The 16,534-nt window shown below is 36.6% G+C and overlaps 3 protein-coding genes and 1 pseudogene across 3 annotated transcripts; 2 read left to right on the forward strand and 2 right to left on the reverse strand.

The window, feature by feature from the left end:
* The first annotated feature begins 1,536 nt into the window (after window positions 1-1,536).
* Window positions 1,537-8,384, forward strand: LOC111315307 (auxin response factor 5-like). Its single transcript, XM_022916934.2, is given in 15 exon segments — window positions 1,537-2,530; window positions 2,922-3,034; window positions 3,777-3,875; window positions 4,007-4,063; window positions 4,230-4,382; window positions 4,475-4,559; window positions 4,793-4,883; window positions 4,999-5,163; window positions 5,268-5,390; window positions 5,694-5,769; window positions 5,899-6,034; window positions 6,113-7,416; window positions 7,567-7,757; window positions 7,940-8,032; window positions 8,034-8,384. Coding segments are annotated over 15 exon segments (2,844 nt in total). The 5' UTR covers window positions 1,537-2,418; the 3' UTR covers window positions 8,080-8,384.
* Window positions 8,385-8,739: 355 nt separating this feature from the next.
* Window positions 8,740-10,299, reverse strand: LOC111315310 (putative methyltransferase At1g29790; annotated as a pseudogene).
* Window positions 10,300-10,318: 19 nt separating this feature from the next.
* On the forward strand, window positions 10,319-11,442 carry LOC111315312 (uncharacterized). Its single transcript, XM_022916940.2, has 3 exons — window positions 10,319-10,570; window positions 10,696-10,819; window positions 10,958-11,442. The coding sequence occupies exons 1-3, from the start codon at window positions 10,479-10,481 to the stop codon at window positions 11,045-11,047; spliced, it is 306 nt and encodes a 101-aa protein (XP_022772675.1). The 5' UTR covers window positions 10,319-10,478; the 3' UTR covers window positions 11,048-11,442.
* Window positions 11,443-12,384: 942 nt separating this feature from the next.
* Window positions 12,385-16,302, reverse strand: LOC111315309 (zinc finger CCCH domain-containing protein 6-like). The gene is made up of 4 exons (XM_022916938.2): window positions 15,900-16,302; window positions 13,845-14,054; window positions 13,614-13,738; window positions 12,385-13,501 (listed from the first exon to the last, which is right to left on the reverse strand). The coding sequence occupies exons 1-4, from the start codon at window positions 15,957-15,959 to the stop codon at window positions 12,541-12,543; spliced, it is 1,356 nt and encodes a 451-aa protein (XP_022772673.2). The 5' UTR covers window positions 15,960-16,302; the 3' UTR covers window positions 12,385-12,540.
* Between the last annotated feature and the right edge of the window lie 232 nt (window positions 16,303-16,534).

The following is a 16,534-nucleotide window of genomic DNA, read 5'->3' on the forward strand; positions in this document are numbered from 1 at the left end:
AAACAAATCGTCGGTCCATTTTAATTTCTCACGTTCAAAGACGCTCGATCCACCGTTTATCTCTCTTAATTATTAATATTTGTTAACACTATATATACTTTTATACACTTCGTTAATTATTTTTTTCACGTTACAAAAACTTTAAATTTAAAGCCCACTTTTTATTTACTTTAAATTACTATATTTTATAGTTCAATCAAACATTTTCATTGTATAAAGTAGAAAAGAAAAGATAAAATCATAGAACAAATGAACAATAGTTTAAAAAAATTTTTAAAAATAAAACTCTGCTCTTTAAATCATAAATTATGCACCAATGAAAATAAACAATTCTTTAATTAGTGTTGATGCAAGTAAAAGAAATAAATATGAAGTATATATATTTATCAAATGTACAAAACTAGCATAGGTTTTTTATTAAAAGCAGAATAAAGAATGGAGAGTAAATTTTGCATTAAATGCATTAGACTGATAGATTTAGATAGGGAAGCAAAGGAATTATTAGCTGCCTTCATTTATACTCAACTTAAATATAAGTGTCAAATGTTTGGACAAAAATTTATTAAATCACCCAAGGCTAGTTGTACCTTGGGGATATATTTATTGATGCTATTATACTGATTAAGATAATATTTAAAAATATAATTAATGCTTTTTTTAATTAATAAAATAATATATTTAATATAAAAATTTCAATATATTTTTAATTATTTTAAAATAATATTAGAAAACTCATTAATCTAGTTTGTTAAATAATAAAATCAAAAGTCACAAGTAAATATGTTCATGAATCGAATCATGCTAAATCTATATTTAATATTAATAATTTATATATTTACTTAAATTTAAAAAAATTTAAAATTTAAAATCTTAAAATTTTTTTAAATTTGATTATAATTGAAGAAATGAATCTTAAATCTACTCATCAACTTTAATTTATATAGTAAAAAAATAAATTAAAAAAATAAAATATAAAAAAAAATTTACATTTATAATATAATTATAAATTATAATTATATATAATTAATTAAAGTCAAACCAAACTTTGATTTTAAATTTTTTGTTCATCCACAAATTTAAAATTTAACTGAATTTGAAAATTATATTTAAATTTATTTAATAAATTTTAATTTTTTATTCAAAATTTTTTTAAAAAAAATTTAGACGAAGTTTCATAATTAAACGAATAATTAAACCGAATTTGATGTCAAGTTGCAAACTAGGAGAAGAGAAGAAACGGCGCCGTACAGATGAGTCAAGCGACACGTGTCAGTTGTAATTACCCCCTACTTCCCATTTGGTTTGAACCGCACGCGTGACGATCGGTCAAATATCATACGCAAAAACAAGCGGCACCAAAACAACGTTGGCTTTTTTAGTTTCTAAATATTTCCCTATTAAAATAAACAACACGGCGAAAATTGGGGTGGGAAAACAAGCGAATCCTCGTTGTCCACGTCCTCAAATACGCCACGTAGGTCTTGTTCATTATCCTAGGCACCCCTCTCGTCTTCGCTTAGAGTAGCTCCCTCCTTTTTTTTGAAAAAAAAACTTACTTTTATATTTTTTTCTCTCTCTCGACACCGAGTACCGTTTTCGTGTTCTGTTAGTCTTGCTCTGCTTTTTCGACATTTCATTTTTAATTTTTATTATTATAATATACACTGGTTCGAAGGTTAAAGCTGCAAGGGAATCACCCATACACAGAGAGTGTGTGCGCAGGATAAGAGCATGCACACTCTTCCCAGTTTCAAGCACTTACAAAAAGGAGGAAAATATTGATATTTTAGAAGTTTTTATTTTTGGGTTTTGTTATTTTTGATGATTTAGCAGAGGGAAAGAATCAGAGTGATGATGAGGATAGTGGGGTTTTATTGAAAGGTCCATATATTTTGAGAGAGAGAGAAAGAGAGATACTCAAATGCTTTGGTGGGCGTGCTTTGGTGCTGCTAACTGAAGGGGAAGGTGTTCTTTTTGGTTTTACCGAAAAGTCCCACCTAAGAAAAGATCTTTCTTTCCAGTGTTGTTCCCTTTTCTTTGCAGGTTTTTGTTCCTTGATTTTGGACTCTGCTGCCGCTGGTGGACAGGAGTGTGGTGAGGGGTTAAGGAGGGGCAAAAGGTTCTCTTTTCTGACCAATTGGAATTGGTTTGTATAGTGTTTTATGAGACCCCTCTTTTCCTTTGATAATTTCTCCATCTCTAAAGACAATAAACGTGATTTGGTGGGGTTGGACTCAGACTCAGTGGAGCAATGGGAATTGAAAATTGTTTCTTCTCTTTTTGCAAGCTAAGGGTTTTTGACGTTAGTTTTTCAAGTGAAGATGTAAAGGTGGTGTCATTGTTTTGATTTTTTCTGGTTGGTGTGTATTCTAAAAGAGCGCAAAAGGAGGAATTCTTTTAGTAAGAGAAGACCACATAATGGGTTCCGTTGTTGAAGAGAAGATCAAAACAGGAGCTTTGGTTAATGTCGGAGCACAAGCCACCCTGCTTGAGGAGATGAAGTTATTGAAAGAAATGCAAGATCAGTCTGGTTTGTTTTTGAAAATTTGTCCTTTACTCTTGTGTTAAAATGAGGCAATTAACATTTAGCTTTTAAACCATAGGGCATCTTGCTTAGTTTCTTTCTTCACATTATGTTTTTTGTATTCCTTAAATGGCTTTCTTTAGAGTTTGTATCAATTAGTTCAAGCATGGTCTATTTTCTCGGTTAAAAGCACTTGTTTTCATTCGGTTTCTAAAGGTTCGTTTTGCAAATATGTTGATTTAACCATTAACGTTCCAATCTTCAAAAATCAAAATACAAGCTTAAAATGAAGGATGTTAACTAGTCATTACTTGGTCTTCAGCGTTATAATGTGTAATCTCTGTCGAAGCATGTGTCTTACTATCCTATGGGATTTTCTTTTCCTGACTGATTGCAGGGACCCAGAAGGCTATAAATTCCGAGTTATGGCATGCCTGCGCAGGTCCACTTGTTTTCTTGCCTCAGGTGGGGAGTCTTGTGTATTACTTCCCTCAAGGACACAGCGAACAGGTTTGCATTTATTTTCACAATTTATATTTGCTCTACTGCAGGAAATAAAAAACCGGCTCTTTTTCCCCAAAGTTTTTCCCCGTTGTTTTCTTTTTGTGATTTTTTTGTTACGGAAGTAGTGGAAACAGAAAAAGAATGAGTCTGTGTGGGGAAGAAAGTCTCTGATATTTGTGCTGTTGACAGTGCGTTAACATAATGAGACCTTAGCATACTAATAGCTACTACCGATCAACTTTGATAACCTGCTTTGCATTTTAATATGTGTAGTTTGATGTGTAAACAATGCATAAGCTATGTGTCTAGAAATGCCATGTTTTCAGTATCATGGCTGTTATCTTATGCTGCACAGTTTTCCACTTCAATTGCAATTTGGGCTCCTTTCATTCTGATTGGTTGAGAACAATGAGTCTACATTTTTCCAGTGGATGAGTTGAATATCCCCATATTTAATTGGTTGCACCATTTGGATTGTAAAATCGATGCATTTGGTTCCTGCCTTTACATAGTTTATTTGAGATGGAACTTGGAAGAAGTTGTGTGCCAAGATCTCGCCCTAATGCAGCATCTCAAGAATAAAAACTAGAGATGCCACAGAATGGTGGGATAAAACCATTTGAGAGGTTGTTTGATAATATTTGAAAAAGCGGTACTAAAATCCTAAACATGTATGACGGCCTGTCTGTGAATTTTGTTATTTAATCAAGAACCACATGACTAATAATGGCTTTATTCTTTTGAGCAGGTAGCAGTGTCAACAAAAAGAATGGCGACGTCTCGAATTCCCAACTATCCTAATCTTCCATCTCAGTTGATGTGCCAAGTTCGCAATGTTACGTTACATGTATGTCATTTACTTGTTTACTTTTTCATATCAAAAGGACATGTATGTCATCTAGGCTTTAAATATGGTACCAGCTACTGCATATCTTTTCTAGATAAACACTGATGTTGCTTCTTTGTAATCTTTGACAGGCTGATAGAGATACAGATGAAATATATGCCCAAATAAGTCTTCAAACAGTGAACTCTGTAAGCTTTTCTAGTTTATATATATATGTATCTGAAACTCTTACTAAGTTCCTTCAATTTAAAATTCCCAATCTTTCTATAACCCCAAAGAAGAAAAACCATTAAGATAAGGTAGCTAGAATTGAATATTTGACAATTTTCTCATTATAAATTTTCCTTTGATCAGGAAAAAGATGTCTTCCATATACCAGACTTTGGATTTAAGCCCAGCAAGCATCCAAGTGAATTTTTCTGTAAAACTTTGACTGCAAGTGATACAAGTACGCATGGTGGTTTTTCAGTGCCGCGCAGAGCAGCGGAGAAGCTCTTTCCCCCATTGGTGAGGTTTTAATTGGTTGTGCATTGCACGCATGCATGGACATATGCAGGGACATTATGTGAAATAACATTAATGTTTTTATCTATTTGCAGGATTACACAATGCAACCACCAACTCAAGAGCTTGTTGTGCGAGACTTGCATGATAATACCTGGACTTTTCGCCATATATACCGCGGTGAGTGTTTTTTTGATTATTTACCTTCTGTTTCAGCAAGTAACCTGATTAGAACGACTACAATCATGAAAATTGTTCAAACAGAAAATTGGCAATATGCGGGTTTTGTTGCTAGTTCTTATAATACATCACAACTATTATGTTTGTGTATATTAATATGTGTGTGTGTATCTATAAAAATATGTTGACATTGTCAACTTGATCTTGAGTATCATATATGTTGTTTTATGCAGGGCAGCCAAAGCGACACCTTCTTACAACTGGATGGAGTTTGTTTGTTGGATCAAAAAGGCTTAGGGCAGGTGATTCTGTTCTCTTTATCAGGTATGCTAGTCATATACTGCAAAATTTTAAGCTATATACTTGCATTTGTTTGGTTCAAGGTATTTTCAATGCTAAATTCATGATTGCATCTTATATCATGTCTTATTGTTGCAAGGGATGAGAAATCTCAGTTATTGGTGGGTGTGAGGCGTGCAAATCGTCAACAAACAACATTACCGTCATCTGTTCTATCCGCTGATAGTATGCACATTGGTGTCCTTGCTGCTGCCGCTCATGCTGCTGCCAATAGAAGCCCATTCACAATTTTCTACAATCCAAGGTTTGTTTGATAGCATTTGTATCCCACCTTCTTTGCTCTATCTCTCTCTCCTCTTAAGGTTCCTTTATCTATTTCTGACTCCTTTCTCTTCTGCCTTTTTGAAGAGCCTGCCCTTCAGAATTTGTCATCCCTTTGGCTAAATACCGTAAATCTGTATATGGATGTCAAGTCTCTGTTGGTATGAGGTTTGGAATGATGTTTGAAACAGAGGAGTCAGGGAAACGTAGGTAAGTTTCTAGATTGTTTCATCCTGTCACCATATGTTTCCAACCTTAAGGTGTTAAAGAAATTTTGGTTGTAACGATCATTGTGGTGTCAAGGCACTCCTTATGGTAGACGTGGTAGGGTTGTTAAAGCTTGGCTACACTTCTGCACCAAATGAAATATCATAGGATTGTTTTATACCGTTTCTTGACAATGTATGATGATATATCTGTTGTAAGATTGTTCCGCATGAGAAAAATAACAATATTGTATGATGATATATTTCACTATCTAGATATGTGTTAACATTTCTCAATTTTCTGCAGATATATGGGTACAATAGTTGGTATTAGCGACTTGGATCCTCTGAGATGGCCTGGCTCGAAGTGGCGAAACCTTCAGGTTTTCTTTCATTTAACTGAATACTGTTTGTTGCAATAGGATACTGGTTTGTATCTTCCTATTAAATGATAGACCTTTATCTACTGGCAAGTTTAATGTTGGAACTTCTTGTATCCATTCTCTTAACAGGTTGAGTGGGATGAACCTGGATGTAATGATAAACAGAATAGAGTCAGTGCATGGGAAATAGAAACTCCTGAAAGCCTCTTTATTTTTCCTTCTCTAACTTCAGGTCTCAAGCGACCATTATATCCTGGAATTTTGGGTAAGCTTCTGTTTGATATATCCAGTGGTCTGCAACTTTTTTAGATACTTATCTAGCGGCTGTTTTGTATGCTCACAGGAGTGGAATCTGAATGGGGAAGCTTGATAAAAAGGCCCCTCCTCCAGTTTCCTGAAAATGGAAATGGGAATCTTCCCTATTCAATCTCAAATTTGTGTTCTGAACAACTGATGAAGATGATGCTGAAGCCTCAGCCTGTTAACCCTCCAGGAATTTTTGCATCTACTTTGCAACAAACGTCTGCTGCAAAGGGATCTCCATTAGAAGAGATGAAGAATGTGCAGTCTACAAGCAATCAGAAACCTCAGCTTATCCAAACGGAAAATCTGTTGATAGAAAACCAAAATCTTTCCCAGTTAGTCCCTTACCAACCCGATCCCATTAACTCAAATTTGTCCAACATAAATGGTAATGGGAGCCTACATCCTGCAAATAAATTTGAAAGCCAAACACAAGCTAGGAGCAAAAATGAAAAACTAAAGTTGGAACCAGAGCATGCAACTGATCAGTTAAGTCAGTTGACTTCAACATCAAAATGCAATGAGGAAAAATTGACTGCAAATGCTATAAGTCCAACTATTTTGAACCAACTTTCTTTCCCTAACCAAAACCAGATTCCATGCCAGTTGCAAAATAATCCAGGGCCCATTCAGTCGCAGTTGGAATCATCATTAGTCCAAGCTCATCAATTGCAGGTATCCCAAGCTGACATTAGTACTTTAAGCAGCTTTCTTCCTTTCTTAGACACAGATGAATGGATGTCAAACCTTTCTCCTTGCCAACCTCTTGCCGGGAATTATAGATCACCTGGTTCTATTCCAGAGAGTGGATTACAAGACTCTTCAGTTATCTTTCCTGAAGCAACTAATCCTTTAACTACGGGGGGTCAGGATACATGGGATCACCAGCTGAATAATTGTAGGTTTTTATCCCAAGCAGACCAATTAGCTTCATTCACTCAGCAAGACCCATGCGGTCTTAGTTCTGGTGAGGTCAGAGATTTGTCTGATGACAGCAATAATCAGAGTGGGATATACAGCTGTCTTAACATTGATGTTTGTAATGGTGGTAGTGCTGTGATCGACCCTTCTGTCTCCAGTGTCATTCTCGATGAGTTTTGTTCGTTGAAGGAGGCTGAGTTTCAGAATCCTTCAGATTGTTTGGTTGGAAACTTTAGTTCTAGTCAGGATGTTCAATCTCAGATTACCTCTGCTAGCCTTGCAGACTCTCAGGCTTTCTCTCGACAAGACTTACCAGACAGCTCAGGTGGAACGTCTTCCAGCAATGTTGATTTTGATGAGAGTGGCCTTCTGCTGAATAATTCATGGCAGCAAATGGCTCCACGTGTGAGAACATATACAAAGGTATGATATTAATTTAGATTCTGAATATGAAAATTGTTGAGGCATCAACTGGAGCTATGCTCATATTGCATAGTTCCATTTTGTGTTTCATGAGAAATTGAAAATTTCGTCCATGATCGTATTCTGACTCTTATTGGTTGTGGCTGACAGGTTCAGAAAGCAGGATCCGTTGGAAGGTCTATTGATGTCAATAGTTTTAAGAACTATGATGAACTAATCTCTGCAATTGAACGCATGTTTGGACTTAATGGGCTGCTTGAAGATCCAAAAGGTTCAGGGTGGAAATTAGTATATGTGGATTATGAGAATGATGTTCTGCTTGTAGGGGATGATCCTTGGGAGTAAGTATATATGTTTATTTTATTTGTTAATTCTTCATGGTTATATATGTTAATTACTCCTAGGATTCAGGCTTCAACAGTCTGGCATTCTTCGGATCATTAACTAAGATTTTTCTACAGAAGCACGCCTTTTACTGTGTCAGCATCCAGCTTCTAATGGCTATGATTTAATGTCTGTGCAGAGCGTTTGTTGGGTGCGTCCGCTGCATCAGAATTCTATCCCCTACGGAAGTACAACAGATGAGTGAAGAGGGGATGAAGCTTCTCAACATTGCCACTGAAATGCATTAATGGCTACAATTCAGAAGGTTGCAATGCTTAAATATTCACCAAGCTGAATGTCATTGCGGTCTTAGGTTACCCAAGGATGCTCCATTGTTTACTTATAGAGATGAAAAATGGCAGGAGAGTCTCGGATTACTGCAACCAGGTGGCTTTGGCTTGCAATTCGGGTGCGATCTTCTTTTATCTTTCACTTGGTAGAAGTGGAAAATGTAATGTACGAATTTAAAATACATTTTTCAGCAGGAAATGAACTTCTAGCAAATAGTAGTATCAGAAATCAGAACTTGATGCATGCTGATGATTGATGAGATAATATATTTCCAAGATCCATTACATCCTCAAGATCAGTATATTACAAACAATATGATATAGTCCGCTAGTTAATATTAGTTAATCATTTAAACTGTCATAAATTGCCAGCTGCATTTGCCTCTCAAAGTGACATGATACGTAAATCAGTGTTAAAGTTATAAACCCTACCAGAAACATGTGGTTCATACTTAAATTATAGATCATCCAAGTGTACTTTATTTCAGACATTGGTTCTAACAAATAACGGTTTTATTTCATGCATAACAATTTGAGGTGGTTGTCTATGGCTTCAAAGACATTAACAGGAAGATGTTTGATATGCATACGGTTGGAATCATGATATTCAGGATCAAAAGATACTCGGCAGAAGGCACATTCAAGTATATTTAAGGCAACAAATTTGCACAAATTTTGTATTGATAAAGCCAGAAATTCGAAAAACATTCTTACCTTTATCGGTTTCCAGGAAATCTCTATCAGATTCTCACTGGCTTCTGTAGAACAGCAGATAGATAAACTTCGGGTTTTCCCGACCCAGTTGCATCTATCTTCTCTCCTACAACCCATTTCAGCTTCTTATAACCAAACCTATCAATCAAACGAGTCAAAGCCCTCTTCTTTTCATCATCAGGACAATAAAAATTATCTAACCAAAACAAGCCACCGGGCATCAAAATGCGATCAATATCAAACATCAAGAACTCCAATCTCTCTGGTTTACCACCAATATCTAATCCACTTGTCGCATGAACCAAATCAAAAACCTTATCATAAAATGGGAACCTATGGTCCAAACCCAAAAACGAAGGGAAAAGGCCTCTTGCAGCAACGAATTCACTATATGGTGCATCAACATTCAAGGTGTTAGTAATCACAATCACATTCCTCTCAGCCATTCTAGCAGCAAAAGTCCCAGAACCCCCTCCAATATCAAATCCAATTCTAAAACCACCACTTCCCATAGCTAACACATCATCAATAAGAAAATTATTCTTGCTTCTAGCCTTTAACATATTTTTGAGTCTCATATCCATTAACCAAATCAAAGCAACCGACACAATCTCTACTCAATTTTTTACTATTCAAACAGTCAAGATTCTTTCAACCAAGACCACTCCAAGTAACAATCTTTTCACTAACAGGTTTCCAAAGAGAAACAGGTAAAGAACTAAGACCTAACTCAGCAATAGTCTTCGCAAAGCACCTCCTCCTTGGCAAAGGCTCACATCCCTTCAAAATTAGCTTCAGAGCAAGGCTCCAGTGATCAGGACAAGGTCCAGAAACCTTGTAACTCATGAGCAGATTTCTCACAAGAATGTTCCACAGAAGCCACCATCTCAGTGATCCCAGTTCTTGAATCCTTTTCCAAAGGAAGCTGATGTTGTTGCAAAAACAACTTAAGTTCACTAGCAAGGTTGGGCCTTGAAAGATCGAGAGTGTCATAACCAAGGAGCTCTTTTTCCATCTGGGCAAGCTTTCTTTGAGAAAAATCAATCTCTCTTATAATCAAAGAACTTGCTGAGAGATTAAAGATATGCTCTTGTGACGATAATAAATTGGGTTGTTTACGTGTTGTTTTGGTGAATACGTGAAGGAATATAAAACAAAGAGATTGGTGGTAATAACAGAGAAAAGCATGAGAATGTTAACAGCTGAAGAACAAAGTGTTGCTCTCTTAAATCTTGCTGTTCCATCTCCAATTTTCAGTGAAACCGAGCCCATCTTGGCTTTGCTTTTCTTTCCTCGTGCTTCTCTGCTGGAGAGTGAAGCTAGGGACACAGAATAAAAACAGGCCTTTTGAGAGTCTTTTAAAGGGGCGCAAGTGGGGATTTTTTATTTCTTTTTCATTGTTAATTCAGAAAGAAAGATTAGACAGTGATTAAGAATTTAAGATACTGTAATTCTGAGGACAACAAGGCTGTCAGTTGGGATTTGGGGTTATTCTAAAAAGCAAGGAGGCTTTGGCTTGTCACGGTTCCAAACATTTGAAGTAAGCAAGATCAACGGCTCCAAATTCGTTTTCCCCAATACAGTTTTGAGTATAGAGAAATTGCGGGTTTCAGATCACAATAACATCGAACATACGATGCGTTTTAAGTGGTTCTTGTCAGTTATTTACCGGTTATGGCTCCTCAGAGAGACGAAATGCCACTCCAAGTATCTTCTCAAAGCTCTCCGATCCTCAAACAAACACAATCTCCATCCAATCCCTTCAGGTTATTTAAGTTACTCAAACACTTACTATTAATTTCATTAAATCACTTGGTTCATAATTTCCCTTTTTTTTTTTTGTCTAACGTGATTCCAGCAATGTTTTTATTTATGAAATGGTTTCTTGCAGGGGTTCCTCCCAGTGGAATCTTCAATATCAGAAGTGGAAGTTTGGGGACTTGGTGGTAAGACTGCAAAGGAAATCCAGAATTCATACAAGAAAAGAGGAGCTTTTCACTGAGCAAAGACGCAAGGTAACGAAATCATTTATAAGATTAAGGCATTCACAAAACCCTTTCTTATGTAAAATTCACGGTTGCATAATAATAATAATAATAATAATAATAATAAATGCATGTGAAGGCTTAAGCATGGGATCTGTCCTTATGCAGGTTGACTTAAAAACATTTTCAAATTGGGAAGATTCACCTGAAAAGATGATGATGGAAATGATGGCAGCGAGAAGATCACTGAGCAATTGAACACAAAGAGAAACCATCATTATACTATAATTATCTTGCTTTAGTGAGCAGAAAAAGTCATGTCATAGCAAATTCTGCCATTATTTGCAGATCATTCCAGCGAGATACAACAAAAAAGGGGTTTTCTTATGACATGAAATAGATAAAATCAAAGTACTCAAATGAGATTCTAACAAGTAATTCATACAGATAGAGTTGAATTGAAGTAAATGGATACATCCAACATTAGGAAGATTAAGAAAATACATTCTAGCAGACCATAAATCAGGCTTCAAAATGGTCATACAGGGTACTTAATTTCTCAGGCTTCATCATACAATGGAGCAATTGTGATAAGTGAGACCCAGTAAAATGGCTAGGTCAGACAGATTAGAGTCGCTGCTTCTTCTCTTCTGCTTTCCTTGGCTAAAGAAAAAGGAAAAAAACCATGGCAATTGAGTTCAAAATGCCTCTTAACAAAAAGCATTGTAGCAACCATTTTAGTAATCTTGAAACGGAATTTTCAAAGATCAACCGTGTTAATTGATGATCAAACTCAGACCCACTATGTGATAATTCCGTAACCACTGAGACATACCAATTATTCGACAAAATGCCTCTACCAACAACTGGAAACCGGCCCAGAAATCATTAAATTGAGAAAAAGCCCAAACCTTGGCTCCAGGAAACGATTGGTGAAGTTCCTCCTCAGGTATAATAACGGGCCACTTCTCTCCAGCTTCACGGAACATTTGCTCGGTCTCAAGTAGCTGACCTTTTTCTGAGGATCATGTTCCTTATGGTCTGTCCAGGAGTAGACGTGGCATCGAAAACTTGTTCCACTCCGTTGACGAAAGTAACGGTGATTTGGGGTGGATGATCGTCCGTACGGCGCTTAACCTGAAGCTGGCACGCGGGATTCGACTCTTTGGCTTTGCGGGCGTTGCACTGGGCTAAGCACTCCATGCATGAAGCTTTGAGTGGTTCCAATGCAATGAACTCAATCCTCACTTTCGATAGAAACTTCAACATCTTCAGAATTCGAAGCTGGATTGTTTGCTCACTCTGGGGGGAATATAATAATATATTGTTAATTTAATCCTATTTTAATACTAGTTTAATTGAATGGGCCACGATGAAAGCAATCGCTTACTCAGTTGTTCCCTTTTTCTTTTATTTTTAAGTAGGACTGCAGGCCATACCTCCACAAGGAGGGAACCATAACCATCCTTCCAGGATCCAAGGTTTTTTTTTGTTTGATCTTTCTTTCTTTCCAAACAAAGAGCATAAAACACTTCAATCCTTGTTGTGCTGTAATATATGTATGCAACATTAGCAGTCAATGCAAGAAGGAGAAAGAAACAAAAAAAATGAAGCCTTTCTTAAAGATGAATATCCGCAATTGATTGTGATTATCAGGGCTCTCTCGCCCCATTAACTTAAATCTTAATGCATGAAAAAAGGAAAAAAAACCAAGCCAGCGAAGGAAAAAAATACAGAGCTACTAGTATTTTCTAACGGCCTATCTCTCTATCCATTTTCATTCTCTTTGCATTCGGCTGGTCCGGAGCATTATTGCCGCCGTTCTGAGACGATGCATCATGTTGGTACGCACAACTAGCTCCATTCCTGCATCCCCTGGAACTGTTAAAGTATATACAAGGCTTCATTATCTTCAGCTTGGAATCTCTTGATTTGGGATTATTTATTAATTCTTGGTTCGGTCTTAGGAGGTAATTGTATCGGCTGTTGAACTTCTGAGCTGGTCCTTGTCTTTCTCCTCCATGCTGCTGAATCAAGTTCTTGTAATAGTTTACATCCTTCAGAGGAAGTCCAACGGCAGGTGAAGGCGAAACTAGACAGACACTGGGAACAGGACCAGGTTTATTTGAGGGTCCAACTCCAGCCCCATTTGGCCGAGCATAAAACGCTCCACCAGAAGTAAGTGCTAGGGATGCAGTACCATTTTCTGTTCTATTGAAGTGGGCAGGAGATGGACCGGATAGATTTACAGGTGGAGGTGGGTTAGATGAAGGTACCAAAGGGGATGTCGATTTAGGTAAGTTTTGTGCACCTGAAGCCACTCCATAATCTGTAACTACTTTCGCAATCAATTTCGGGTTGCTGAGAATTTTGACGAGCAAGTCAGGATCAATCATGTTTCCACATTCATTGCTTTGGTTAATTGCTGTAAAGGCAGCAGCTGCTACACTGGGTTCAACATTAAGGACCATTCCAGCTGCTGTTTTTTCATTGGCTGAAGCACTTGAAACGCTTGGCATACTGCAATGCAGAGGAGGCAAAATACCAGCAGCCAACAACTGAGGCTGTGAACTAATGGGGGCACTGAATGGTGCTAAGATGTCAAATGATGTTTCAATTGCTGCATCCTCATCTTCAATAGGAGTGATGGGTATTTGAGGAGTTTGCTGATCATCATAGTGACAGTTTTTTATGTCTGCTGAAACAAAAGGGCTGCACAGCGAGAAGAAAATTTCAGCTCATGGAAAAGTAAAACCCAAGAGAAGCAGTTTCTAGAAAACCCACCCCACAACCCCTCAAAAAAGGAAAAAGAAAAGTATCAGACTTTGTAGGAACTGCAGATGGGCGTGGATAAACAGCTTCAAGCACTCTCACTTCTCTCTGATTCTGAATCTCCACCTCTTCACTTTCCTCTCCTGCAACTACTTGCCAATTCAAGTCCAATACAAACTGTGCAATGCAAATTCAGCTTTCAAGGAAATGCTGAGAGCAATAATCATAAAATCAAACTAAAATGGAAATGGCCAGAAAAGAAGTCTGTATTAGTGTTCCTTACTCTGAGAGGACATTTCCATTTAATGACAGGGATTACCGACAAGTTAATCTGCAGATGATTTGTAGAATGAACTCCTCCAAAGCCAGGAGGCAGGAAGTTATCCAAAGCTGCCACATTTAAATGTGATACCAAAGAGGTTTTTGCTTGGAGGTGATCTTGAGCGCCCAACCCAACTTGTGAAGGTGATTCCTCAGATAGAAACAGCCTTATCTGTTAAGAGGAGAAGCGTTCAAATTTTTCTGTTTATCATCTTCAATAAAACAGGGTTGTGAGATGCTCAATCATCATTTTATTGTAGAAACACCCTCTAGCAACGACTGAAGAGAGCTTGTGTAAACAGGGATTTTTTTGACATATATATTAAAACTTTTTATTAACAATGAAATGAAAGTGCAAGCAAAACAATCTACTGCATTCTATGATGCTGAGATGTGCCAACTAATCTGTCATTTCTTTCTGAGTTATTACAAATCTTTGACCCCTCACTAAGTATCAGCTGAGACTAATAAAGTCTTAAGGTGAAATTTCAGATGCTTATCCTAGTAAACTTTGACTATACTGTTCCAATTGGAAGCAACATAAAATCTAATATTCGTTATTCAACTAGGTTTGGTAACAAACATCTTGTTGGAAATAGACACTAGGGGCCAGCTGTATAAGCAGGCCTATAAACTTAGTAGAATGAAACAAAGAAAAGTTAATTTGCTCCTGGACAGTCAGATAGATGAGTTAAGATGGCAGCAACAATCAGGATTGTCATGATTAGATACTATGCATCCAAGCATCTAATCAAATCTTTTAGAATCAGATACATGTTACCAACCAACATATAAATTAGTCTCTTTGCTGTAAGATCAGGATAAGACAGTGAGATCAGCTATTTGTGATGTTTGTGAGGTGAACTCAGCCTATCTACCAAGTAAAAACTGTTTTCTTCACTCTCACTATTTGAATCGTTAGAGAACAAAGTTAGACCTTCTTTCTTACTCAACTTACTGGATTGCCCCTTTTCGGTCACAGGGACCTTTGAGAGAGGACATTTCTGAAATCTCACATCAAACAAGAGTAAAAGTTCATTTCAAATTAGTTCAGACTTTCAATTGAAGATCTTAGGATGAAACAAAAAAGACTCTTTATCCACCTATGGTCGCTGTATATGTGCATGCCCTTTCAATTTGTAAAAAACCTTGTGCATCTATGAATTAGAGATACCCAAAAGGGAACTTCTCCAAAGGAAACTGAAGATTCTTTCAAATTGTCGAGGACTCAGGACAAAAGTAAAATAATTAAGACACTTTGGAAAGATAGTTAACCATCATACATGAAAAAGGTTATCGATAAAAATGAAAAAGGACACAAACCACAAATTGGAAGCCTTTCTTATAACTAAAAGCAACAATATAAAGTCGAGACTTCAGACTAAAGCAATATGATATATATTCATTAACTTAACATGTGTCCTAATCAAACTACATGGAGATTTTACAGTGGTACTCTTGTTATGTTTTCTCGAGTTCTGCATAGAAGAACATTATATGAAAGGAAGCATCACAACCCAAGGATGCTAACCAGTGGTATATATTTATCTTCATTAGCATTGTTTGAATAAGCTAAAAGTCAAAGTCTTTTACCATTCATTTCTGTGTCTAATTAGCATGACAAACTTCCAAACTCTATTGACAGATTTATTCCCAATACTACAGTTCCAAAAAAGTATAAAAACTAAATTAGCCATAAATACCATTGAAAAAGAAAAAAAAGAGAAAAAAAACAGCCCATCATAACATACCCCTTAAAGGCTTCATAGAGCAATGCCATCGCCAAATGATAAACACATTCGGTATAATGCCTTACAAGAATACTAAAAATGAGCTAAATTAAGCACCAGAAAAGTTCAAATGTAATTCAAAACACAGAGTAACGGATAAAAATATTATTAAAAAAAACCCAACAAACAGCATAACAAGAGGGGTTCACATAGCTTCATTCTCCAATATTTTTTATTCACTTTAACTTAAAATTTAGGAATTTCGAAAGTAAAATTGCAAGTTTTACCTGACAAAGGTTAACATCCGGTGCCCAAGTAAGCCTTTTCGATTTGTGCACTCTTCGCATATTTACAAATCACAAAAATACAACATATTATATATTCAGTTAAAAATCTCTCAAAAATCCTTCATTTCCAGCTTCGATTCTCAGTAAAAATGTCACAGTCCAATTCCCAAAATCATCGATTTTAGGGTTCGATCGATTAAAACCCTAAATCCAACACTACGGTCCCAAAAAAAGAAAAGAAAAGAGTCTCAGCCTTTAAATCAACTGACCCGTCTCGAAAACCCTAATTATAAGATAAACAAAAAACTAGTCGATTAAAAAGACCTACATATCTATATCTAATTATCTAATAAATCGAAACAGAGAGATCCAACGTAACCCTAGATCCTGCCTTTTTTTCTGCCATGCCGTTTTTTAACTTATTTTTTCCCCGTTTCTCTTTTAAATACATTTTCTGGGCTTGGGGCGATTGTGTGCTGACTGTTGAGTGAGCGCTTGCACACGCAGTCTTTGACGCGTGGAATTGGAGGGACGGTGGTTTTGGTCATGTTGTAATTACACGCGCTGTAAATGCAAGTGCGGGCGCTGAGAAGTTGAGATTCTGACCACAGTATCCTTATTTTTGAGTTAAATGA

Source organism: Durio zibethinus, chromosome 20 (assembly GCF_047325235.1).
Source record: "Durio zibethinus cultivar Kanyao isolate XHJ-2024 chromosome 20, ASM4732523v1, whole genome shotgun sequence".
Lineage (NCBI taxonomy): Eukaryota > Viridiplantae > Streptophyta > Magnoliopsida > Malvales > Malvaceae > Durio > Durio zibethinus.